General features: G+C 32.7%; 2 protein-coding genes across 3 annotated transcripts; both read right to left on the reverse strand.

The window, feature by feature from the left end:
• Positions 1 to 394: 394 nt before the first annotated feature.
• LOC148624138 (uncharacterized) lies at positions 395 to 2,371 on the reverse strand. Its single transcript, XM_088566669.1, has 4 exons — positions 2,188 to 2,371; positions 1,558 to 1,734; positions 1,150 to 1,284; positions 395 to 864 (listed from the first exon to the last, which is right to left on the reverse strand). The coding sequence occupies exons 1-4, from the start codon at positions 2,369 to 2,371 to the stop codon at positions 692 to 694; spliced, it is 669 nt and encodes a 222-aa protein (XP_088422795.1). The 3' UTR covers positions 395 to 691.
• Positions 2,185 to 27,798, reverse strand: LOC148624139 (uncharacterized). Of its 2 annotated transcripts, none has more exons than XM_088566664.1 (13): positions 27,405 to 27,798; positions 23,053 to 23,086; positions 21,827 to 21,889; positions 21,043 to 21,266; positions 19,884 to 20,032; positions 17,857 to 17,978; positions 17,404 to 17,538; positions 16,657 to 16,770; positions 15,546 to 15,619; positions 13,884 to 14,013; positions 13,502 to 13,573; positions 12,580 to 12,642; positions 2,185 to 10,864 (listed from the first exon to the last, which is right to left on the reverse strand). In XM_088566664.1, the coding sequence occupies exons 1-13, from the start codon at positions 27,405 to 27,407 to the stop codon at positions 10,059 to 10,061; spliced, it is 1,989 nt and encodes a 662-aa protein (XP_088422790.1). In that variant the 5' UTR covers positions 27,408 to 27,798; the 3' UTR covers positions 2,185 to 10,058. The 2 variants fall into 2 exon arrangements, with proteins under 2 accessions (XP_088422790.1, XP_088422788.1); XM_088566662.1 differs by having other exon boundaries at positions 16,657 to 16,791; positions 27,405 to 27,694.
• Between the last annotated feature and the right edge of the window lie 10 nt (positions 27,799 to 27,808).

A 27,808-nucleotide genomic window follows, 5' to 3' on the forward strand; every position in this document is an offset into this window, starting at 1 on the left:
GAGGATAGAGAACGTAAAATTTGTCACATTCAGTACTGCTGGGGATGAAGAACGGTAAGACATGCCGGTTGATTATGGTTGAGTGGGTGTTGGAGAACGGTAAGACCGGTCCGTGTTGTGTCATATTCATCGTTGAAAGGGAGTGGAGAACGGAAAGAGCTTTTCGTGTGTGTGTGTGTGTGTGTGTTATATTCATTGTTGGGCTAGACCGTGTAGTTTTTAAAGTATTTTTACGGAAAGTTTTTAAGCTCGGTTATCATCATGCGAGCATTTTCCTGTTTAAAGAATAATGGGAAAGTGTGAAAAATGCGATGCATGTTAAAGAAACCGAAGTTACTATAATGAAGTGTCGATAGTTTGGTTACTTTATCATTTCGGAGAAAAGTGAGAGAGATTGGCTAACATAGTTTTTAATCACAGCTTTCAAACTGACAACAACTGACGATACAAAATAACATTAACTATTATTCAAAATATCTTGGGCACCAATACAATACCAATTCATCTCTCAATTCATTTGACACCGTTTCCATTCACACTCAATGCTCCATTAGCAGCAAAAAGTCATCTCCGAGGGCAAAGTCAATAAATGCCATCGAACAGCTCGGTTATCTACTTGTTTAGTGTCTATACAAAAACAGCGTGAGCTTTGTAGGTTTTCATAAAACAGTCCCATTTTTCATTGTAAGGCTCACCACGTGAAATTACTGTTTTTCTTATAGTCCTTCACGAGATCTGCCATGGTATTAAATCCTTCGTATAAACCCTCCCCTGTGTTGGCACACGTTCCTTGTATGAACCAGCGCCTGTCGGTCATCTTGTGGAGTGACATTGCTGTGGCCACTACGGCTGGTTCGGGAGAATCTGGAAAATTAAGTCACAATACAAGCTTTGCAAACTGGTATGTTCTAATAATAAGTGCATGTCTAATTATGGCTTTAAAAACCACGATACACTATAGAACTGAAACATTACGTATAAATTATATATTTGTTCAGATATAAAACCTTATAGATATACACGTTGAAATATGACATTCATAAAGGAAACAAATTCTTTGTTGTATAAAGACTTTGCAAAAAAAAAGAAAACAACAGGAAAATAAGATATATCCGTTCGAAAAAGTATCAACTTAAAAGAGGAACATACTTGGCAAATCTTGCTTATTTGCAAATACGACAACTGGAACTCCTCTCATTTCGTCAGACTCTACAATTCGGAACAGTTCTTTACTGGCTGTCTCAAATCTCTCACGATCATTGCTGTCAACAATGTATATTAAACCTGAAATGAAAGACAAAACTATAAACCATCAGTTTCCTTATCCGTCTTTATTTATTGCGCAAGACATGAACAATTATTATATGATTAAGATCCATTGCTTACATTAATCGCTGGTATGTACATATTCATATCTTAAGTAGAAGAAACACGAGTGCATCAAAAACTGTTTCAGTATACTTGGAAGTACTTTGAGAATGCTAGACAGTGAGCAGCAAATTCATGTCATTTGTTTTGCTGAAATATACAGTGTAATGAAATAAAGAATTGCAATACCATGTGTATCTTGAAAATAGTAGTTCCATAGAGACCTAAGCCTTTCTTGTCCACCAACATCCCAGACTGTGAATTCCAGGCCTTTACGGGGACTCACAGTCTCTACATTGAAGCCAACGGTCGGTATGGTGGTTACCAATTCATTCAGCTTTGTTTTGTACAACACTGTTGTTTTACCTACGAAAAGTGTAAATTGTTAGATATAAGCCATAGGTCAAATAAGGTCTTTAAGTTAATAGAACGAACACATACAATTCACCATTTCTTAGCCAAATATGATAAGTATTGATTTTTCATAATTGTAAACGTAAATTGTTTAGTTTTGATACAAACTCCCTGACCTTAACAGTATTATCGGAAATTGAAAAAATACCCTCGAGACAATACCAAATAGAATTAACATCTTCAATATGTAATACTATCTGTAACACATACAATTCACCATTTCTTAGCCAAATATGATAAGTATTGATTTTTCATAATTGTAAACGTAAATTGTTTAGTTTTGATATAAACTCCCTGACCTTAACAGTATTATCGGAAATTGAAAAATTACCCTCGAGACAATACCAAATAGAATTAACATCTTCAATATGTAATACTATCTGTAACCAACCACAAGAAATATACCTGCATTGTCAAGTCCAAGCATAAGGATTTTACACTGTCCAGTCTCTGTAAAATGAGAAAAAATCTCAGAAAGTTTGGTCAAAAGAACTCCCATCCTGTCTCGAAGTAGTTGCTTAAATTTATTTAGTGAAATGGTATAAATGTGCATTGGACATTGAGTTTTTATATAAGAATTAGAGGGCATATACTGACTTCAAAATGGCAACGCAATGTTTCTAACGTATTAACCTCCAACGTGTCCTTTTAAACAAAAATATCGTTCAGATTTGTGGTTTATTTAAGGATAAGCTATTTATAACTATTAGTCATATCAAACATAGGGATATCCCACGAATATGCGTATACGTGATTTATGTTCATTCGCAAGGACTTGTTTTCACTTTCAAAAATGCAGTTCGACTAGTATCAAAACACATGGTACTAATCGGGCTGCACTTCTGAGGTACACCTCAAATGCTTAAGTGACAGCGATCACGCCTTACAGTGGGTATCAGTGAATTTGTGTAATCATTCTAAAAATAACCTCAAATATGTACCATTATTGTTTAGATTTTAGTTAAAGTACCAATCATTTTATTGGTTCGGGTAGGGTTGGCTGGTATATAATTATTCCAAAATTTTATAAACATATCGACAGTTCCGGTAATCTTAGGAGTTCCTTGTGAATGCCGGAATTGTTTTACTCAGCCATTGACAATGGTCAGAAAAAAATGTGATTTATTGTATCTCCTCATGGGCTGATCCAGACACTTTGAAAAGGAGGGGTGCCAGCCGGGGTTCCTCAGAAAAAGGGGGATGCTAGGACATTATTTGTCATTTTTTTTATATCAATTTTGCACATGAAAATGACAAATTTTCCAACAAAAAAGAGGGTACCAAACCCCTGCACCCCTCCCTGCATCCGCCACTGCTACTGTAAATTAATAATTTTCAAATAAAAAATTCTAACTGCTGAGAAAGAAAAAAAAAACACTTTCTGGTGTTTGAGCAAAACAATAAATATTCTTCAACAAATGATTCCAGTCTTCATGTTTATTGTGCGTGATGAGCAAACTCGTAAAGGTCTCAATTCCACAAAATTTCGACAACCTGATATCAGAGATTAAAAGTCAATACGACACTACCACAGATGAATGGAAAAATACCCGCATGTCCAACAGAGCTAGGCCGATTTTGTACCACAGACTGGAATTGCTCTTGAAGGTTTCATGACATGATCATTGAAATATCAAGTATTTCACAGGATGCAGCTTTAAACGACCGCAGATATAGAATCCTGAACATTCAAACTTGATGCAGCCCTACATTGGGATTGTAATTAAGTGATTGACACAGCATATGGCCAGAATAGTGGTGAAACAACGTTAAAACTTTGCAATTAAGTAGCACTTCAGGTAAGAATTATGCAAAATGTGATTCATGGTTGGAAAGGCTACTTGTTTTTATTTGATATTTTGTTTGAAATATCATTTTAAACAGAAAGTAACATACGGCTTCATACAACCCTTGTTTATAGGCGGTAAAAATATGTAGAAGGTGCTGAAGAATACAAAATTAAGGGAGACAACTCTGTAACTGACATTAAAATACAAACGAAACTATTTTCCATGTAAATGATCTCATAAGAAAACAGATTGGAATGAATAATTATACATTTCATCATATAGACCTACAAAGCAACTTGATAACGAAAATAAAAATATGTAGCCATTTTTCAGGTGTATCACATTTTACAGAATTTGCATGGTTCTTAACAAGAAGCTCCCAGGAGCCTGAATCGCTCACCTGGTTGAATTTTTGCCTTTCAAGGACAAAAACTCTAACAAGAAGTTTTCCGACAATTTTGACTCTATGAAGACTTTGGTAGGACTTATCATGAGGATCATTTCATCAATCGAAAGTTTCATTTTATTTATTATAATTTTCAAGTTATTGACTGAAAACTGCAAAAAAACTAATTTTTTGCCTTTCAAGAGCAATAACTCTTACATGAAGTCTTCTGACAACTTTGATCCCTGGAGACTTTTGTAGGCCTTATAATAAGAATCATTTCAGCAATTGTAATTTTTATTCTATCTATCAAAGTTTTCAAGATTTAGGCTGAAAAATGTAAAAAAAAAAGGTCATTTTTCACCTCTCAAGGGCAATAACCCTTACATGGAGTCGTCTGACAACTTTGATCCCTCAGCCACTTTTGTAGGCCTTGTAGTAAGGATATTTCAGCAATTGAAAGATACTGGCCAAACGATTTTGGAGATATATTACTGCACGACCCCTATATTCTATTTTTAGTAACGCCGGCAATTTTTTTTAACCAATCAAAAATCCAAATGCTCCTTTTGTTAAGGATACCCTTAAAAACAAAAATACCAACTTTCATTGAATCCTGTACAGTAGTTTATGAGAAGAAGATTTTTGAAAGTAACAACATAAAAAACAGCAAAAAACGTCCAAAAAGGGCAATAACTCCAACATGGGTCAACAGATTTTCACCAAAATTTGACCACTGATAGATCTCATCATGCTGAATACTTTTGCAATGTCAGAATTTGGCTAAACCTAACGATTTTGGAGATATATGCAAAAATCTGCTGTGTGGCACTTATGTTCTATTTTTAGTAACAGCGGTCATGCTTTTTAACCAATTAAAAATCCAAACGGTCATTTTGTACAGGATTCTCAAAGAACAATCATTATAAGTTTCATGCAAATCTATTCTTCAGTTTCAGAGAGAAGATGTTTGAAGAAATTGTTAACGATGACAACGATGGATGCCAAGTGATGGCAATTGCTCGAAAGACTGTTACTTAAGATATGAAAAATATGCAATTTATGAAATCTTAAGAAAATGCTTAATTCTGACTTCATTTATGCGCTTAGTTAAAGTGTGATGAGCATTAGCACTTATATCGATCAAAACCATGCATTAGTGGTAAGGAACCTAGTAGTACAGCACTAGTGTAATAGACATGCATATACTTGAAGTATTTTTTTTCTCATTTTTTTTATATTTTACTTTTAATAAAGTACTATTAATTACCTAGAAACCAGGAAAACATTTCTTGGCCCCATACATAGGTATGATCATCACCCCCACAAATCAAACTCGTCGGACTTTGCTGGCAAGGAACATTGTGATTCAATTTCAAAGATTTCGACAGTGTTTCTAAGTCAGTCTTTACTTTTAGTACTTTTTGCCCCTGATGAGCCCAAAAATTTTGGGTCACATTACCTGTATTTTAATACTTTATATTTGTGTTTTATTTGTATTTAGTTTCCTTTTACCTTTAGCTGTGACTATTGTTCACTTATTTATTATTCTTATCCAAGTGCAATAACTTGGACAAGTCACAGCAAAGTGATGCAAGATTTTCATGCTGATAGGTTTAAAGGCAACTTTCTTGTAACCAATGTTTGATTCCTATTTTCCTGATGCAGTATCCATCTTGGTTTGGAATCAAATCACAATAAAACACTTTGCAGGGCACAGCTTGAAACAATTGCAAATGACAACCTTTGAACAGATGGGGCAAGTATGGGTACATGTTCAAGCATGATACAACTTCTGACTGGATTGTGATTATTGAGCATTTGACACCAGATAAGAATTTGACCAAATCAAGTGGTCCCTTTTTTTTGCCCCTTATTCTTTCCTGATTAAAGTCAAAACAACAAATCCTATTGTGGTATGGTGCCTTGTGATATATTTTCAAAGAGATCCATTCACTTCAAGATAAATACTTGTTTCTTGCCACTTATCATCAAACAGCTCAAGTCACAACCTGCAAAATTAATCAAGCTTTCTTTGTGTTACTTTTAAAAAAATCATTCTCAAGCATTGAAATTATTCCCTGGACATAAGAAAATTGTGTATTTCTGGATACCTTTTGACTCAAATGATTCCTCCATAGTTCAAGTCACTTACTTCAAAATCAATACCATACTCCATTTTGTGGTATGACACCTTGTGGTAAAGTATTAAAGAGATCTTTTCACTCAAGTTATTGTCTGGACATCAGCAAAATGCACGTTTCTGACCCCTAGTTTCTATAAAGTTCAAGTCAAACACCCAATCAATAATTGGGCACCTTGTGGAAAAGTTTCATAAAGATTTATAAACTTATACTCCAGTTTATTGTCCTGAAACACTGAACATATCCATCACTGCAAACGACAACATGATTCAATTAGCAATTGTATAAAAAAGTATAAAACACATTAATTCAATTCATATTTTAGGGAAACCAAAAAAAAAACCCTATCATTCAATCATAATCTCTGAGGGATTAACTGCACAAAAACTTATGTTTTAAATACATTTATCGCCATCATAGTAGTATATACAGATACTTTAAATATTATCATGAAAATAAATAGCTGCGTCCTTATGCTTTTAATGATTTTTTATGATCTACTAGAAATACTTTGGATACTGCCCCCCCCCCCCCAAAAAAAAAAAAAAAAATAAAAAAAATAAATAAATAAACAGCTGCGGTAAGAGCGCAAGATATGCCCGTCTGTAAGAATAGCTGATAGTATGAATTTTAGAAAACAATAACCTGATTTCTTGATTTCTGATTACCAAAAAATTAGTCTGTAGATATAGTGAGCAAAGTTTTTTCTTCAGTTATTCAAAAAGTATAAATAATCTTACAACTGTTTGACATGATGAAAGTATACAATAGCATTTAAAAGGGATTCTTTGTTTTTGAACTAGATAAAACTATAATAAACTACAGAATTCAAAACTGGACAAATAATTCATTATGTAATGATATTATTATGAGGTAAGACCTACAGTTAATAGTACAATTCCTTCTATTGTAAGGAAGTCCATATTGCCTTGTGGACAGAATAATAAGTTTCTAGGGTACCACTCTGATAATTGTCAGTATTCATAAAAATCAAATCTATTGTAGAATTCAAGTCGTTTGTTGGTCCCAATATAATACAGCTTTTCAAAACTGTAAGTAAGCAGCAATCATATGTCGTGGTAATTACATCAGATTTGACAACAATATAGATTTTTAAGTGAATAAAGTTCCGTAAAACTCTGGAACGACAAATAAATAATTCTTCAAAATCGAAAGGGAGCGTTCTTCCATGAATAATAATATTGTGCTAAAATTTCATTTGAATCCGTAAAAGCGAATTTGAGTGATGGACGGAAGGACTAATGGATGGACGGACGGACAATGGTATACCATTACACAACCGTAATCTAGCATGTCTATAAAGCTATATGCAAAATTTCAAGAATAGTATCAGTACAGCTGAGTTATTACATCAGATTTGACAATAATATAAATTTTTAAGTGAATAAAGTTCCGTAACTCTGGAACGACAAATAAAAAAATTCTTCAAAATAGAAAGGGAGCTTTCTTCTGTTAATATTAATATTGTGCTAAAATTTCATTTGAATCGGTAAAAGCGAATATGAGTTATCACGCGACATGTGGACGGACAGACGGACGGACAACGGTATACTATAATACGTCCCGTCTACATAGACAGGCGTATAAAAAAAGGAAATAAAAAATGCACAAAAAATTTGGCACTATCAAGGCTACCTCAATTATAACTAAGTTTGTTGTCTTGATTTCACCCATACATTTCTATCTTGTTTAAAACACACTGTTCTGACAAGGTTACCAAGTACCTTTTATATTCACTAGTCAAATGATCTGTTTTTTAACGATTTTTTTGACGAATAAAATTTCCTTGGCCATTTCCAGCCTTTTTTAAAAGAGTAAAACTTCGTAACCCAGAAACGTTAAATTTGACATTTATACAAATCGAAAGGAAGCTTACTTCAATAGATATGAACAATTCACCAAAGTTTCATAAAAGTTAGTGAAAGTGTTTTTGAGTTATTGTCTGAAAACTTGAAAATCACCCCTTTTTTAAGGAAAAAAATTCATAACATGGAAATGAAAAATCTGAAATTCTTAAAAATCGAAAGGGAGCTTATGTCAATAGATATGAACAATTCACCAAAGTTTCATTAAAGTTTTTGAGTTATTGTCCGAAGTGTGGACGACGGACGGACGGACAGACAAGGGTATACCATAATACATCCCGTCTTTGACGGGCGTATAAAAATTTGAAATCTTGATTGAATAAGACCTTAGAAGGACTTGGAAATAACTCCAATCACATAAAATACTTATTTTTTTTTATTATATCTCTTCCAAGTGTTGTTACAATGTCTTATTAATATTTTACTCAAAGTCTCATTGTTTACCTTTGTGAGGGCTGTCAACTAATCTGATGCATGTAGTCTTTCTTCAACAGTCGATTTTGAAAAAAAAATGTATTTATCTAAATAAATAAAGCAACCAAAATAATTAACTTACAATGTAATATATTAAATAAGCATTCATCATACAGAATCTTTAAAATGATAACAACCACTACTAAGAAGTACTTATCATAACATGAAGCATTTTAAGTATCTTTAACTAAAGCATTGTATTAATAAATTCAAATATAAACATCATGGTATGAATTCTTACATGTATTTACAAGTTTAATCAATAGTTTGAGAATTTAGAGGCAAAAACAGAGTATATAATAATTAATATTCCACCCTAATGATACATAACAATAATGCCCTTCTCAGAATGAGTTGACAATGAAGCTTAATCAAATGAATAGTTTAAACGACGGAAGAGTAATATTAAACAGTTTTTCATTTATAATTAAAAGACCTGTCTATATGTAAACTTCAGCTTTGTTCCATACGGTGATTACAACCCAACCCAAATTTAGTCAGTAATTATCTATCCTGTATTTGATAAACAGTCCTGAACTTATGAATTCATATGTCAATTAATGAGTGAAGGTACTCAGCATCCAATACATGAAAATAATAAAGGAAACATTTAATTTACAATGATAAATGTAGATCTGACATTACACATGTCACAACTTAAAGTTGTATCCCCATTTAAATCATTGGTTGGAGAGTTGATTTATAAACCATGAAGTAAATCATTGGTTGGAGAGTTGATTTATAAACCATGAAGTAAATGATATGATATAAATACACATGTGGAAAAATATAGTACAAAGTCAACAACGTGAAGTATGAATATTTATATTGAGCATGCTTTAGGAAATATGTGAAAAAGGTAGTGATCCTTTTTAGTATGTTAGTTTATCTGTATTATTAAAAAATACAGATGTGTTTAAAGCTGAAATATCACAGAAAACAGATTGTGCATTGGTGATAGTATTACATTTGAATACATTACAAAGAGACATTAAAATACCACTCAAGTCACTGTGATTCAACCAGATGACACTCATTTTAAAAAGTTTAAAATAAGAAAGTTACATAGTTAACCCAAACATAAAAAAAAACCAATCAAATCAGTTTGTGACCTCATGGAGTGTAGCCAAGAACATCTTAGCCAGTTAAGATTAAAGGTAACGAAGTGACTGATAACGACTGCATTAAATATTAAAGTTATTGTAAAATCTATTTTAAAAAAATAACGACTTTTACATCTTGTTGTATGACATTGGCAAGAGTGTTAAATATTAATCTAATGTTTTTCAAAATGGTTAAATGCCTACACTAAAAATACATAGGATGTTTTTAGTAGAATTGAAACAACAACCTGTTTTTGATGTGTCTTGCAATTTATCTATACAAATCATACAAATGAGCAACCAAAACTCAATTCATAAAAATGAGCTGCCAAAACTCAATACTAAAACAAATTTCATTTTATAGAAATTATTACTAAAAAGACATGATTTCTTATAAGTTTAAAAAAAAAAACAATTTGAATGCTTCAACTTAAAACATATGTCAGAAATACATATACACAAAATGATGCATGGATTTGTATGAAAACAAATTGTTAACCCTCTTCGACATCACTGTCAACATTTGATGTAATAACATCTGATTGTACTACATCTCTCTCCGATTTGTCCTCCGTTTCCTTCTTTGACGAAATTTTCTCCTTTGATAAAGACAGGTGATCTTTTGTACATTTACTCTTAGCAATTTTACATTTGTCACATTTATCTGTACAATCGGTTTCTTCTTTGTCACTTTCACACTCATTTTCAGTTGAGCTTGAAATTTTGCTTCCATCTATTTCAATATCATTTTCAGCCATTTCATCAATAGCAACCAGATCATCCAACTGTATATTATGAGGATCATACCCAGTTCCATTTTCAACAGACTGATTTAACAAGCTGGTCTGACTGTAAGTCAGACTTGATTGTGGCACTTGGCCATCAGGGTTTAGACCTAATACTTTCAGTACATCAGGGAACTGAAGGAGATTGTGCAGCTGATTCAAACTCAGAGTTTGTTCCTGTGACATATCACCCTGAATTTGATTTTCCAATGTTCTCTGAGTGATGGCAATGTTGTTCTGTAAATTTGTAGAGTCACTATCTCTCATTTGAAACTGAGAACCAAACACTGTATTGGCTTGCATATCTCTGGTACCACTTGGTGCTAAAAGGGCTGGTATTGTATTAGGAATAGAAACGTTTACACCAGGATCACTGTAGTCAGGGATATTGTTTGTAGCCTGCATGGAAGTAGGGATAATCCCAACATCACTTATGTTTGATGGACTGCCTATATTTAAGCTAAGCAATCCCTGCTCCTCTAACTCTTTAAAGTTAAGAGGGGAATTTGCTGGATCTGAAAAGCAAAGAAGTTCTAATTATATACCAGTAGATGATAGAGTGTTATCAAAGTTTATGAGTAAAACAAAATTCATATTTTATTGGCTGAAATGTTACTTGCATGCTCAGTTTTTATTATCAGTACAGTCTCCATTTTAGGGGAAGTATTCTATATATAATATAATTAATAAGATAGTGAATAAATTATATGTAATCATGGCCGTCAAGAATGTATGCAATTTAACTTATGCTGAGCCATCAGTACATAAATAAGTCCTATGGCAATTGTGAGTAGTGTCTTCTTTAATTCATGCTCTCTAGTTATATTCAAAAAGTGTGTTTCTTTTCTCAAGAGGCAACTATTCTAACATTTAAATCTACAATCACCTTAACATTAAATATTATATTTTATTGGCAAATTTTATGTATTTTGTATTGTCAGTATGATCACCACTAATATGCATTTTTTGCAAAGACAATTTTTTAAGGAAAAAATATGAAAATAAAAATTTAACCAGCTCACAGTTTTTTAAAAACTGAACTCAAAGATAGAGCCAATATGGTCAATTGGACACAAGTGTAAGCCATAGAACATAATATGAAATATCATAAGTATCATGACCATGTAAATAGCAAGTTCAGAAAATTGTGAAGAAACTTTTGTGTGGACAGCTGAAAAAGCCACACAAAAAAAAGAAGAAATGTGTTCATATCATACTGTAAACGTATTAATTTTCAAGGCAGCTAATTTTTGTGGTTTCTGAAAAGTCAATATAAATCAATTTTCACGGTTTTCAATAAAATAAAAAATAAAATGTTTTTCAATAGTCCTGGCAGTATGTGATTCCTATTTTGATCAGTTATTTTACCGTTAATGTTTCAGTGAATTAAAATAAATTAATAGCAGTTATTACGACAAACAAATTGACAAGTCCACATGTATAGTTTCTTACTAGCCATTTTAATCTAACAGTGCACTCTTATTTAAAACTTAAAAGAACTCACTTAATTGCCCAAGCCATGGCTTATTGCAGGGATTACACTTACATTTTGTTTTTGTGAATAGAATGTTTGCACACTATTGATTTCTATTCTTTGATGTGAAGGTAACTCTATGGCCATTGATACAAATCATTATATAAATAAGATCATGAATAAAGAAATTATAACCCACATGCTTTACAGTATACATTTTTATCATAAACTTAGTGTAAATTCATACTTAATTGCATTGAAAGATACGACCCTTACACAAAACAAAGTTTCTATTCAAAATTGCGGAAATGGTCAAAGGACTAAGCAATTTTAATATATTTTCACGGGTACTAGTTTTTGTGTTCTTGAGGCAACCATGAAAATTAATACATTTACAGTATATGGATGTCACTGTTGCCCTGTAAATTCTAAAAGCTGGTACACAGGAAGAAAATGAGATATTGAGCAGGGCTGATAAGTCTCCAGCAATTCATAATGTTTATACTGCATACCTAGTTTAAAATCAATCCGATTACCCATTAGTATTTTCTAAATTACAAATAATGATAAGTCGCACAACATAAATACATAGATGTCCAGAAAATAGGAAGTAGACAAGTCACTCTATTGGTTCAAATAATCGTTCTGAAGTTGATTTCCAATTTATCAAACAAATGTACATGTACATACATAGGTCCATTTGTACCTACAGACATGAGTGATCTCAACATTAAAATGTGAATAAGTGTTACATACCCTTAACCCTTTTCTTCAGGTGATGAATCTTTCTTTCCCCACCACTACATGAAGCTGGTTCCTCTAAAATCAAATATTTAAAATTTGAAATTTAGAATCTGCTAACCCTTTTCCATTCTAACAAATTACAAATTAGATATACAGATAGTTTTTAAGATATCCTGAAGACATACAATGCTCCATGGAATGCAGTATGATATGATCACTGAGGTTATACCCTCAACAGTTGGAGTTACAGTCAAACTAGGGTCCCTAAAACTCCAAGCGACCATTGAAAAGTGTACACGTTATCGGGAGTTTGTGAAATTCAAGTTCATATATTTCCAGATTTTTTTCATTGCCGGTTCAAGTTCGACTTTATTGTTAGAAATTGCTTAGTTCCTAGAGAAGTTTTGTTAGTCCATGGATCTTTTTCATTTGCTTTCAGAAGATTATGTTGACTAGTGGACAATAGAAATGCTGTGTTTGCTTTTAAAAGTTCAAGATAGTGAGGTTTAATCTCAAAAATTAATTACCAAATGGACTAACTAGTCAGTTGGAGTGTTTGAGAAATCCAAGGTGTTTGAGCCATCTGAGTTGGAGCAAGCTCAGTTCGACTGTATATATAAACACTTTATCTTGGATTTCTACTTTATATTTTGATTGTAATTAACTGTTTGACATAGCATAAGTTTCTGACAAACAATTTAAGTTTCAACAACACTTAAAAACTTGAAATTTAAAAAGATTTTAGAGTTTTTATGTAATTTTGACAATATCTGGTTTTTGTCTGATGTGACCTGAAAATCGTGTTATCAGGACAAATGGTCAAAATCGTGTAAGTTGCCAGGAATGCATTACTAACTAACAAGTTTGTATTGTGAATTTTCTTGTTATAAAGAGTGGTGTCCCCCATTTTAAAACATACATTATTGATACAAACCTTTCTTTACTGTAAATTCTGGTATAGAAAAGCATGTATGAGCCTTTCTCCTCTTGCTTTCTAGAATGTCATCTAAACAAATCAAATTGAAATATATTTTGAATTAAAGTTAAAGAATGCAAATAGGGGGTAAACTGTAATATTTGTAATTTTACAGAAGAGTTTCAAAATTGCATTACAAGAATTTGTTTTGCAAAAAAAAGCAGATGAACTTCATTGAAAGTTAAAAACCAGGCTAATTAATTATCAGCAGATTTGTCTTTTTATCTACAAAAATGATTTTTCTTTTTTTTTCGTTTTTGTGAGTGCTTAACTTGCTTCCAATTGGTACTGAGTATGTGAGAGTGTTTGTTGAGTGACAAATGGTTAACAGAATACATACTGTCAGTGGGCTGTAAAACTATTGGCTTCCTTGATGTTTCTATTTTCCTTTTTTTGTCATAAACTGTTACATAGATTGTCTTATGAACAGAGATTGATTCACAAAACCCTGGAAAAAAAAACTCTATTGCCTACAAAAAAAAAATAAGGAATTATTTAAAGTTACTTTAATGAAACAACGTTTATCTAATAAAATCATTACAAAAGCAAAACAATAACAAAAGAAAACTGTAAACCAATCTATTTTTGTGTGCCCATCAAGATTGTAAAAGTTTATCTCCACGTAAAGGTTGGCTGGTAGTGTCAGGTGAGACATGGAGATTGTGTATTTGTATCTGAAAACTTGTTCACCTGTCTAAAACCAGGTTTACAGTAGTCTGATGATTAGAAATAAATTAGAAAAAATGTGTTTATAGGACAAAAGTTTTGCAAGAAATACATCTATCTATACATTCCCAGCTCATCATATAGATATGAAAGTATTTTGAACTTGAGTACTATATATAGTCAAGTGTAAGTCAATCCGCCTATCCCCCTTTTCAATCCAAAATTTCTGGAACCTAGCCTTGACCTGCTTATAAGCCAGACTGATTTCTGAGAGCTGCATTGCTGATATTCCTAAATTACAATGAGTATACCTGTTTGTTTTGATAACTTCAATAAATGTTGAAATAAATAATTACAAACCCGACAAGTTGTTTTTTTATAGTAGTAAGTAATTAAAAATTCTTGACAAGTCATGTGAATTGTTTTAATATGGCCATTTTTTCATTCATTCCAATTTTGGTACAACCAATAATTCAAATTAAAATCATAAATATAGGAAACAACAAAGAATAAAACAGGAAGTTTATGATACTCTAACAACTCATTTTTGAATATATTTCAGTAAGTAAAGAGGTTTTATCTTAAGATAAAAGAAATTCATAAAAAGAGTTTTCATAACCCACTAAAATATTGATTACTTTAGTCATGATTATGGTACGTTATAATAGGGTCATGTTTCTATTACACATTTGTGTTTTTGGCTATATGAGTGTACACAGGTAAAAAGCAATACACAAAATGGATAAGTGAGAAATATGAATAAAATCATATAAGGCCAGTATTGTTGCAAAGTAAAGACAAAGCAGTAAATATTCTTTTACTGAATCATATTTTTGTTGTAGAAGATGAAGACAGTCTTCCTAAAGCAGATATTTACAATTTAACATTGGGGTAAAAGCACCAGTCAGGCTGATCAATGTTGGGGTTCACGCTTATGTCAATTATCAAGCATTGGACATTTTCAAGCTGAAAATTTTAGTTCATAAGCTAGATCTTGTATATAAGTTTGAACCCTTCTCGGCAGTTAAAAATTTATTCTAAAAAATGGGACTTAAAAGCAAGTATATATGGTATCTGAGCAAGATTTCAAATCCTTAAGTCTAAATATCTTTTGTTTGAAATAAAAGTATTTAGTACAAAAGTTATTACACAATATAATAACTTATTTTACCTGCCAATATAATTTTTGAAAAAATGAACATAGTTAATTATTGTGAAAAGGAATTAGCAAAAGAAGCAATTGAAAAGTTTTATTAAAGCTACTTTTTAGTTACCAATATTTTGATTATTGATACTATAGACATTATGCACCTATAATATATATTGTAATCCTTACATTTTTAATCACTTTTCCACGAGCTGTTTCTTTCCAATCACCATCATCGTGGAATCTTACTTCTATATCAGACTCTGTAATAGACGACCACAATAAATATACACATTGTGAAATGGTTCAAATAATTAGTTCATCTATTATCTCTTTTTACCAGAAAATTTACATGTACATTCAAACCAGTCTTAATTGATTTTCATGAAAGATAAAAATCATGGTCAAATAAGGCAGGTAGTCTTTATACAATGTATACACAGGTAAGTTAATTTTACACAGAATGCACTACAAAGGGATATTTTAACCATGGACTTTTGAGACAAGTTTGACTGTATATCTACTCAAAACTTTTAACCTACTATTACCAGTAAATCCATTTCAGTTCTTAAAGAACAACATAGGAGTCACTGATCAGAATGATAATCAGACCCTGACATTTGATTAAGAAACTTAATATTTAAAATAAGTAAGAGTTCACAGGATGATAGTATGAAAATGGCTTATACTTGTATATAAATATTCTTAGCCTTTCTTTGTTCGAAGCAAAAGTGTCACCAATCAATGTTGAAAGATGGTCTACAATTGTCTGCATTGTTAATGTCAAGGCCAGCATGTGCAGATAATGAATGATCAAAAAGTTGTTTCCAATATAATCTGAGCATCAAAGAACCAGCTATCCAATCAAATTTAACTGATGTGAGCACAGGTTGCTCATTGGTTTATCTTGTAAGTGACAACCCTAACTAACAATAGATAAAAATTTCTCTCATAACTGAAAATTACCATTTGGTGAGTAAGAGACACCAGCCAGGATGATAGTGTGACTAAGCCTATGTCATAAACCTACCACATGGTGAGTGGGAGACACCAATAAGGAAAGAAACTTTAAGACATTAATTTACCACATGGTGAATAGGAGACACCAATAAAGAAAGAATCTTTTAGACATTAACTTACCACATGGTTAGTAGCAGACATCAGTAAAGAAAGTAACTTTTAGTCATAAACTTACATAGTGAGTAGGAGACACCAGTAAGGATAATACAGTAACTTTAAGTCATAAACTTACCATATGGTGAGTAGAAGACAATAAAGTAACTTTGAATCAAAAACTTACCATTTGGTGAATAGGAGTCACCAGTCAAAATAATAAAATGTGGATCATTTGTACTTCCTGATACTGATGATGTGGTTGGGCTGATAGCATAAACTTCAAACTTCTTTCCATCCTCTGACAAAGAAAAATATGTTTCTGCATAGGAAAGGTTAATGATCTTAAAATATGTTACATGAAAACAAAAATAAGTCCCAACAATGACATCATGTTTACATTGAGCTAACAAAATGAGATAAAATTACCAACAAAGCAGTTGCACATACATAAAAGTTTGAACAAATCATTTAAAAAACAAACTACTGGTATTTTATGCTCACTTCCAATTAGTACAAAAACTTACAAGTATTTTTACTATATATCATCTTACGGTTTTGGAAACAACAGCTACCAAAGTAAACATTGTTTATTTAAGAATTGGCAATAATAAAAATTTGTCTATTGAAAAATAACATATATTTTTCATGTGCATATTGTTTATTGCGCGAAGTGCAATAAACAAAATATGCATGTGGAAAATTTATGTTATTTTTCAATAGACATAATTTTTATCATAACCAATTCTTATAAATTAATTTTAAAACATATTTTTATCTTTAAACATGAGAAAAGTAGCTCTGAATTTAACTGAATAGGGGAGTGTCAATATTTTTTTATCCATTGAGATATAACAAAATTATTTTAACCAATCAGAATACAGTATTTATCTCAAATTAATTTATTATCTGATAACTACAGCAAGGTACTTACTAGCATTGCTTATGGGCTCACTGTTTATACAATTATAATTATTGTACTGAGAATTAGATCCACAAAATACAACTTCCACCATCAGGATAATTTCTTTACTTTCTTTCATATTCTTGTTAACAGTCCAATAATCATCTGTGGAATACAAAGAAACAACTATTACACACCAAAGTGAGGATGAGGGGTAAAACATCAGTACAGACTACCAAAGATACATTTTTGAGGACATATATGTCCACAAGACACCAGCAGCAAAATCTAAATTGTACTCCGTAAAAACTCATACTTAATCCATTCCAACAATGTCACTGACCTTGAAAATGGTAACATAACTAAATGGTTTAATGCCTACTTAAAGTTATGTAGCCAAGTTTGTCCTAAATTAAAATCAACCATGTTATACACATTTACTATTTCGTTTGTACAAAAATCAGAAATTTTATCTACTCTTACCTTTATTCATGTCTTCTGTAATGAAAGGAAATCTAGTGACATCCTTCATTGTTTTTTTCCTCAACTGAAGCTCATTTTCATATTCCCTCTGTTTTGGTATTCTTGGTGTTGCTTTACAAATACTGATAAAAAAAAATAATAAAATAAAACTTTGAAGACAGAATGAAACTAATACTGTAAGCAAGTTCACAAAGAGAATACCCATGGTTTCAAATGGAGTTAAATATATTTGTTTTCAATATTGTAAACCCTTTACATAATTCATGATCACAAAATTATAACAAACATTTCTGACTTTACTGGAACTATTCATAAGAAAAGCCTGCTTAATATCATGATGAATGCAAACCTATGCCCAGCAACGGTCTTCAAGGTTGACTTGTATACTTTTCTGAATTGCTTGATTGATTATTATCACTATTCATTTGGTGTAGACATAGCTACATGCCCACAAACTTTTGAAAATCTCCATGGTTTTATTTAGGTGGGACCACGTGTGAACAGACATTTTCAGGACATATTTTGCATGGGTTATACTGTAGTTATATATGAATGAGACAACCACTGTAGTATTGTTGCATTTGGTTGGGGTCACCCAAAACACTGGTTTTATTTATTTTTCTGGTAGCAAAGTTAACCTAGGTAGCAGGTTAAGTGTGGCCGAGCATGATATGGATCTGGTTTGTTTAATATATATAAGGCACTGTTTTGTTTAGTTTAGTCTAAGCAAGAGAAACTTAAATAAATAACAATACACAAATATCAATAATAAAGCAATTTTAAACAATAAACACACACTTGAATAATCCAAGGACCTGAAATGTATGTATGACGGGAATGTGATTTGATTGATTGATTGTTTGGGTTTAACGTCTGAGCAGCAATATTTCAGTATATTCAGACAATGAACATGAAATGGATGATAAAATGAAGATGAAATGAAGATGAAATGAAAAAAAGGGATGGGACACAAGGATAATAGGGTCGACAAATTTTAATAGCCACTAGAAAAAGGGAGAGATGGGTAATAAGGTCGGGCAATTTAGCCTCCTGTGGCAGAGTGCAAAGGTTCCTACTCCTATTGAATACCATAGCAGGGTTCTTTAACGTGCAAGGAACATGGCATCTTTCCCAACACGGTGCACAACTATGGTTTGCGGTCAGCTTTTCCGTATTATAGCCTGACAACCCCAGCATGTAATATGCCAGAGGTACCCCATTCCACCACCTGGGGCACATATCCCAGTTGCTCTGTAGGCAGAGTGCCCAGCCCCTGGCTAAGTTTCTGAGCACTATATAGTCACTTTTACGACAAGCTAAGCGCTGCTGCAGGCCTATTCCTTTAACGCCCGGACCTGCACAGGGTGGAATTCATAGTAGTAGCAAGGTAAATAGTTAGGGTCTGGTATCAGGTCGGGTCACTAAGTCATAAATCAATAATGTATGTAAATTAGTAGGGGTACATCTAAACTAGGTATCCACTGGGGTGGATACAGGTACAGATGAAATCCAACAGGTCAGGTTTAAATAGCTTAGACAGAAAATGCATGGTATGGTTCCTTGGTCTCCCAACCTAAATTGTCTGTGTACACTTAATTTATATCAGATTCTGCATCTCCACTGTGGTGTGCCATTGACTGGACGAATAAACAATCCCACAATTACAGGGCCTCACACTGTGGAGTTCACTTCCGGAAATTGGATAATGGTGCCAAATGTAAATAAACTAAATATCTACTATTATGAATGGGGTAAAGGGCCTTAACACATACTAGTAAGTAAAAGGGTAACAATATATCCCTAACGCTATTATGAGAATAAATCTGAAGGGGTCAAGAAATAGGAATCAGGCCGAACTAAAACAGGGACTGGGAAGCAGTGAGGACGAACCATGCCCTAAACGACTTTCCCTTTATTATGATAAGTTGTAAACTGTGTATTTAAAAAAAAAAAAGACTTTCTTGACTCAGTGCTGAAGCACTTTGAATTAAATGAAAATTGATAAATTTTACAGAAGAGTTGATTACCATTCTGTTTTATCAGTTGAAACATCATGTTCCTCAACATAAACACCATCTTTACATTTGTCACCAATCAGACAAAATGGGTGAGCTTTCAATCGTTTGTCATCTACAGCATGAATCCTTATCTTGACTCTACCAATAAAATTTTTAATCTGCAAGAAATGTTCGCATATTTAGTTCTATAGTTTGCAAATAATTTTATGATTCAGAGTGAACCATAGTCAGTTTTCAAGGAAAGTTTAAATGTATGCACCGTAGTTGTGTTCAAAAGCCCCAACCTCATTTAAAAGCCAATGTATCGATCTCATTATACCAATTACTTACTGTAAAAGTACTTTAATTTGTGGATACCAATTTTCGTGGATTAGGGAAAATACACAATGTCATGGATTCTTGAATGCTTGGTTTTGAGGATTTCAGTGTAAACTTCAATGAAAATCTCCTTTTCGTTGGGAATCAAAAATCATGGTTTGACTTACCCACGAAATCCACAAAAATTGGTACCCCACGAACAAAAGTACTTTCACAGTACCTGTTTTGGACTAGAAATATTTTACACAATTGGAAGAACCTTAAAGCTTACAAACTCCATATTAAATTGGACAGCCACTGTGTGTTTCTGAGACAATCAAGATTTATTTATTCAAGTATAAGGATAATCAAAGAAAACTAGAAATGCTGTAAGTATACTAATACCCCCATTAAATGGAGCTATAAGGGGCATAAACAAATCAAAATTGACCATGTTTGTAGCCTAATTTGACCATCATGTTTGTAGCCTAGCCTAATTTGACCATTATATTTATAGCCTAATTTGACTATCATTTTTGTAGCCTAATTTGACCACCATATTTGTAGCCTAATTTGACCATCATGTTTGTAGCCTAATTTGACCATCACGTTTGTAGCCTAGTCTAATTTGACCATTATATATATAGCCTAATTTGACTATCATTTTTGTAGCCTAATTTGACCACCATATTTGTAGCCTAATTTGACCATCATGTTTGTGGCCTAATTTGACCATCATGTTTGTGGCCAAATTTGACCATCATGTTTGTAGCCTAATTTGACCATCATGTATGTAGCCTAATTTGACCATCATGTTTGTAGCCTAATTTGACTATTATGCATCATTTTACCAATTACTGAGTATACATACTATTATTTTTGCTAAAACTTCCTTCCCAAAATTTCTGTTATTCAGCTCCGAGTCATATCTAAATCTGACCATACGGTTCTCTAAGACAACTGCTACTGTTGGTGGATAAATAGATGTTTCAGTTAAATGTCCAATATCTGTGGAAGCATTTGCTTCATTCAAACTGGTTGTGTATACAACATCTGTGCTTTGTGTTACAGCAGGTGATGGCATACTTACTGAAACTGATAAAGATTCTTGTAAAATATCATACATTCAAAACAATGGCAACATTGACAGAAAATTGATTTCCCAGATTGAAACTAGAACTGTTAATAATTAAGTGCTCTTGTGAGTTAAGATACATGTACACTCCCAAATAACCTGACGCCAAACAAAAGATTGATAATTAAATCGTAGATGCCAGTGCATTTGGTGCACTTTCCAATATCCAATCTTTTTCTCATGGAATGGCATTCAAATAAACCTTTAAAGCAAACTTCACACTTTATCCAGTCAGAAAATACTCAAACTTGACAACAGTAAAACTCCCATTTTTTTGTAAAAAAAATTGTCATTACTAGAATACAACAAAAGTGATATTTGTAAATAAAATGCTTCGTAACGTGCAGCTTGACATGACCACAGGTGTTTAACCCTGATCAGTAGGGGCAAAATTGGACACATCATTCAAGCTCTGAATTTTGACTTTGACACCAGATAAGTTATTATTTTGAGGTTTTGCATACAAAATTAAGTTACCCTAAGGTATTCATAGTCCTTATTGCACTATATACTATCTTACTATTTGGCCATGTATCTAAATTGTGTTGCTGGATAAGCTTGTTTAAATCTTGAGATGGTGCATCTAAAATGAAGAAGAAGTAATTAATTATTTCTGTAAGTAAGAGACTGCTTGAAAGCAGAAAATTAATAGCCACAATTTCTAACAGAAGAACTGTATATCAGGATGGTCTGGCTGAACTCCATGCATTTTATGTTTTTAAAGACAAGATGACCCAAGTAAATGTTATATTTCATCAAGTGCATAGAAGATAAGACATTGTCAAATGTCAATGAGTTGACTGGAACTTTATACAGATTCAGAGTAAGTTACATGTACCTCAGTGAAATGTCATAGCTTTCTGTTGAATGTTGTTTCTGTGGGCTAAAAATCAGGCTAGTACATATACATGTACATGTACATCCAATCAAATAATGGCAAAACAATACCAAAGCATTTAAATACAAAGACATCAGAATCCAAAGACATGGCCAAAATAGGGAAAAAAACAAAAGAAAATCCACATACACAATGTAGATAATAGAATGGAATACAGTCTCATATAAACATGAAGATAAGGAAAACAAGACATCACAAAAAACTAAAGCAATTGTAATATGAGCACCCACAAAACGGGGAGTGACATAAAATGCTCCAGAAGGGTAAAATACCATTGTTTTACCTTAGGTTCAAACAACAATGCTTTAAAGTATGGCACAATAGATAAACTATAATCAATTCATTCATATCCACTCAAATTTGTTTAGCACTGGTACAACTGATCCTGGCATGTGTCAATTGGAAAACAATATGGATGGCAGTATCTCAAGCAGAGGGAATCAAACTTTTATAATCCAACAATTTTGGTCAAAATAAAACCAAGATGGTACATTTATCATACATGTCATTTAGAATGATCTCCTAGTACTGGTAGTATGCAATTTAAAATAGGAAAGATTATTACCCAAGTCCTCCCCTGTAGATCAGGGATTTCTTCCATGAGCATGACATATCATGTCCACATAATGTCCAGAGCATTACAGAATGAGGAAAAAACAATGAATTTCAATAACAAATGGAAGAAATCCCAAAGTAAATGAATGTGATTGGTATATATTAGCTAGATCTCTTTTAAATATTCAAATACATGTGCATTTTTACATCATACATGGCTACATAACAAATTGACAAATTAAGGATGGGCAAATATATCCTCCATAGACCATAAGTTATAAAGACTAACTTACCAAATCCAGAAAGATCAATATCTCCTGCATCTCCCTGAAAAATATATCATGGCTAGACTTGTAATCTAATTTTAAATTACTTAATACAAAAATTAAAGTACCAAGAGCAACAGTTTAGTTTTAACATAAAGCATGACGTGTGGTATATAAACTATCTGTTTCATGGTTACTCATGTACATGTACGTGTCAACAATAATCTATCCAGCATGTTTATATTTCCATAACCCTTTCTGGCCTTTCATGAAGACTGTTACATATACATGTAAGTGTGCTATTTGAAAGAGGTTTTTATGACTGAACTTAATGAATAAATGTGAAATCAAAACTGAATCTACAACTAATGTAGATAGATGTGTATCATCTTCCTGTACATGTATACCTTGTTCACATCTTTATTTCCTACAATGTATTAAGTTGTGTAGAACAATTCTAGGAAAATTCCTAGAAAAGGATTAGTACACATTCAAAGCTATTTGGGAAATAGTAGTTTGTACTTAAATACAATGTACATGTATGTCTACAATTCACAAAATACACATAATAAAAAACTTCACCGAGTGCAGCATATTACAATCACAGTTAGTTGAACTCTGTTTATTTGAGGCAAGTGAGGACATATTATTAGTTTTTGAGACACTTAAATATAGAGACTCCAAGTTCATTATGGAAACAACAACTGGTTTGAATAAAATATTGCACAATGTTTTGAAATTCAATTTAAGTAAATGGTTTTGGGTGCTTTCATAGAACACTTTGTACCCCATATTCTCAAAATCATACAAACAATTGAAAGTGGATTTTTATGGTGTGGCCCAACTTAGGCCCCCTTTTGACGAAAAATACTAAATGGTTACTTTAAATCTTTTTTTAATTTTCTTAACACAGTATTTTATAAGAAACAAATTAAATAAAGAACTGTCAAAATTTCGACTTCAAATTTAAATTCATACCTATTTTACCCCTTTAGATATCTTTTAACATAACAGTAAGGGCAAGTTACCCATTTTAAATAACCTCCCTCTTGCCACAAATAATAATACATCAAAATTTCATGATATTTGGTTTACTACAACTGAAGTTATCACACTGAAACAAAAAAGTAAACAACGACAATGATGACCGCAACAAACGACAGCATCATAAGTTTGTAACATAATACAAAGAGATTTTTATATAAAAACCATAAAGAGGAAATGTACTTATATTAAGTACAGTATTGAATATAGATTATTTTCTTTTCCAGAATCTTAATGTTTAAGTCACCATAACAAATAAATCACTCTGTGGATAGCAACTTTACATGACCACAGAGAAAATTCTATTTCTCCAAACTAACCTATAACTGGCAATGCTGAAATCCTACAATCTACATGTACAAATGTATCTTCTATTCACACATTTCATTCTACTACTAATTAAGTTCACACTTTTCTAATTCAAAGATCTTTTTACTTTATCTGGTTATTGCTAAGAAAGCAGAGAAGGGTTTGTTTTTATCCCTTATTGTCCTTCATTCCTTAAGGAATGTAGTAACCTGACTTTCCTGGCATGGAAATGTTTTACTTATCCATACACATAAATGTATATGTATACTATAGTTATATAGTTTATAAAATGATTTATTTCCTAAACAGTAAGAGTATCATTCAAAATCTTCCTTTAGTGGTATAGAACCTTATGGTACCATTTTATATAAATCTTTGACTTTATATTGTACTGTACATGAATGTTATTGTTAGAAATAAATGCTTGTTTTGGCCACCTTCAGCCCTAATTTCTGTGTAATTTGGGTCATAACCTTCAAAATCAAATCTTTACAACATAGAGCATTTTGGTAAAATATCATAGCATATGTTTACACTTGAATTATCTACTAAAATTTTATAAAATGCTTTTATTTGCTTCTTATTGGCCAGTACTGCTAAAGCGGTTATAGCCATAACCAAAAATTCAATACAATACTTCTGCTTGGAACCATAAATGTCCATGGACGACAACATTGATGACAATGACCCATACAAACACTGCACCATTTCATTACAACCACTAGCTAAAAGCTTATCAAATCAATAATATGATTTAAAAAGAAAGACAAATTTGGCAATTAAAACTGATGTGACTGTAGATTGTGATATACCTACACATGTAGCATAACCATTCTAGAACTAAGTTAAGAACAAATTTCATAATATAACAAAATTGCTATGCATATTTGTTGAATCTAAAAGGCTGCGCAATATGATCAAATATATATGGTGACTTGCAAAATTTGAACTTATTCATTTAAGCGGTTTCTGAGGAGTTGTAAGCACAGTCAAATGTGATCCGTTTTTTTTCGTTTTTGCCTAGATGTACTTTTGATTAGCGTCTTGAAAACTTGACAGTCCAGTTACACAAATAAAGTATCAAGCATTCAGCCTGACGGCATGGTACAAGAACAAAAATGTGAACTTCTGGCTTTATATTAGCAAGTCTTGCTTGTGGATTCTCATAGTGGTAAACTTATGGGTATATTTCCTAAAACTAAGCCCTTGCTCTATAACTGAATGACGTATATATATATATATATATATCTACATCTACATCTACATTGGGAATCCGTAAAGAGCCTGTCCAACTCATCACACAAATGGGGAAAAAACTAGTGAACGTCATCCAAAAAGGTGCTTTACAATATTTACATGTGAAAGGTGAAGTGCAGATAAAAACATGGCTAGCTCTCTACGGATTCTGGACATAGGATATGAGGCTGGTCTTAAATGCCTCATAGTCCTCCTGGTCGATCAGTTGTGCTGGTAAGGCGTTTCAGTCTATGAGTGTTCGAAGAAAGAAGCTGTTTTATCTCTGCTCACTAGTAGAACCTAGTCTAATGAAACGCCTTTGGTGAAACTGTCTGGTCGTTCTAGTTGGTTGTTGAATGTAATCCGGTATTGGTATTGCTACTATTTGATGTACGATTTTGTAAAATAGTAGTAGACGTGATGTTCTTCGTCTATCCTGAAGTGTTGGAAATTTCAGGTCTTCTAGGAGTGTTGTTACTGTCCCTGGATCTCATGAATATTGATGGCCTATGAATCTGGCTGCTCGTCCTTGTATCATCTCCAGCTGATAGATGTGCTTCGGGAGGAAAGGATCCCATACACTACTGCTATATTCAAGGGTTGGTCTTACTAGGCTTATGTAGGCTTGTCTTTTGATAGATGCTGGACAGCTTCCTAGGTTTCTTCATAGGAACCCAAGTGTCTTATTTGCCTTTGCTACGATGTTACTTATGTGGGTATCCCAAGATAATGTACTTGTAAATTCTACTCCTAGGTATGGATTACGGTGTACTGTCTCAAGTATGTGTCCTTCCATATTGTAGTCATATATGATTGGTTGCCTTCCTGTTGTTATTCGAAGGACATAACATTTTGATGGATTAAATATCATCTGCCAGGTCTTAGTCCAATCGACCATGGTGGTGAGGTCGTGTTGTAACTGATGACAGTGATTCATTGATGACACTGCTAGGTATAATAGGCTGTCATCTGCGAATAGTCTTATTGGCAACTTGATGTTATTGCCGATGTCGTTGATGTAGATAAAAAACATCAGTGGGCCTAAGACTGTTCCTTGTGGCACTCCAGATTTTACGGGACATGATGTTGATTCCTTCCCGTCCACAAGTACTTTTTGATCACGAGTAGTAAGCCAAGACTTAAGCCATCCATGAATATCTCCTCTTACTCCATAGTGGTCCAATTTATGTAATAGTCTTCTATGAGGTACTGTATCAAAAGCCTTGCTGAAGTCTAATATTAGCAGATCTACTTGTTGTTTGTTATCCAGATGCTTGCTGATTTCTTCAACAGTGATGATAAGCTGTGTTTCACAAGATCTGTTTTTCCTGAATCCGTGGTGGAAGTCTGACAAGATGTTTTTTTTGCTCTAGATGGTTCATGACATGTCTGAATAGTATATGCTCCATGATCTTGCACGGTACGGATGTCAAGGATACTGGTCTATAATTTACGGGTTTTGATCTATCGCCCTTTTTAAATAGTGCTGTTATATTTGCTGTTTTCCAGTCGTGTGGTACTTCTTGTTGTTCTAATGATTTTTCATAAATGGTCTTTAGATATGGAGCAATTTCATCTATATATATATATAATCGTCTAAATAATAGTCAACAATCACTCTTACGGGGTGATGGATCGTTAAAAACAATGCGGAACATAACAATAAATAAAATAAACGTCTAAATATGTTTAACATCACCAGAAGATGGTAAAATTTAAATTGAATATTTCGGATAACAGATATCCTTCCTCAGCATAAAACTCATACAACTATATATTATCAAACTTACCATTCTTCCGGAAAACAGTGCTCTCTTCGTTAATCGCGTAAATACTTTAAATTCTGTAGACGAAGTATTAGTTGGCTAATATTAGTTCGTGATATTCCAAAATCGCCTAACGAGTTTCGGTTTCGACACTGGTCTTTCGGGGAAATTAAATGGGAAATCCCCAACAAGGGTTCCCTTAAGTAAGTTTCCTTGTGTCGCTGGAAAGATGTTAGAGGAAAAAATGCATTTCTGTATCAAATGCTAAGTTAAAAAAATATCTTTAGAGCTCTGGCAAGGAACAAAATGTTAAAATGCTTTACATGACGTATGAAAACGGTAATTTAATGGATTTTTGAAGCCATGCATTGCAGCAAGTGCCTCACATCCGGGCATCTCAAGAAGAATTTTCCAACTGAGTGTAATAG

This window comes from Perna viridis, chromosome 2 (assembly GCF_037379345.1).
Source record: "Perna viridis isolate PV_CMFRI_1.1 ecotype Kerala chromosome 2, ASM3737934v1, whole genome shotgun sequence".
NCBI classification, from domain to species: domain Eukaryota; kingdom Metazoa; phylum Mollusca; class Bivalvia; order Mytilida; family Mytilidae; genus Perna; species Perna viridis.

What these genes read in the sequence shown, in the direction of transcription:
- LOC148624138 (XM_088566669.1), bottom strand. Translation starts at nt 2,371, where the DNA reads ATGCCCTCTAATTCTTATATAAAAACTCAATGTCCAATGCACATTTAT. An exon ending in CTATTTTCAAGATACACATG is followed by an intron (nt 1,285 to 1,557) that starts GTATTGCAATTC and finishes CTTTCATTTCAG; the next exon opens with GTTTAATATACATTGTTGAC. An exon ending in AAATAAGCAAGATTTGCCAA is followed by an intron (nt 865 to 1,149) that starts GTATGTTCCTCT and finishes TTAATTTTCCAG; the next exon opens with ATTCTCCCGAACCAGCCGTA.
- LOC148624139 (XM_088566662.1), bottom strand. An exon ending in TGAGCCCATAAGCAATGCTA is followed by an intron (nt 16,792 to 17,403) that starts GTAAGTACCTTG and finishes TTTCCTATGCAG; the next exon opens with AAACATATTTTTCTTTGTCA. An exon ending in GTGGAAAAGTGATTAAAAAT is followed by an intron (nt 14,014 to 15,545) that starts GTAAGGATTACA and finishes TTTTTTTTGTAG; the next exon opens with GCAATAGAGTTTTTTTTTCC.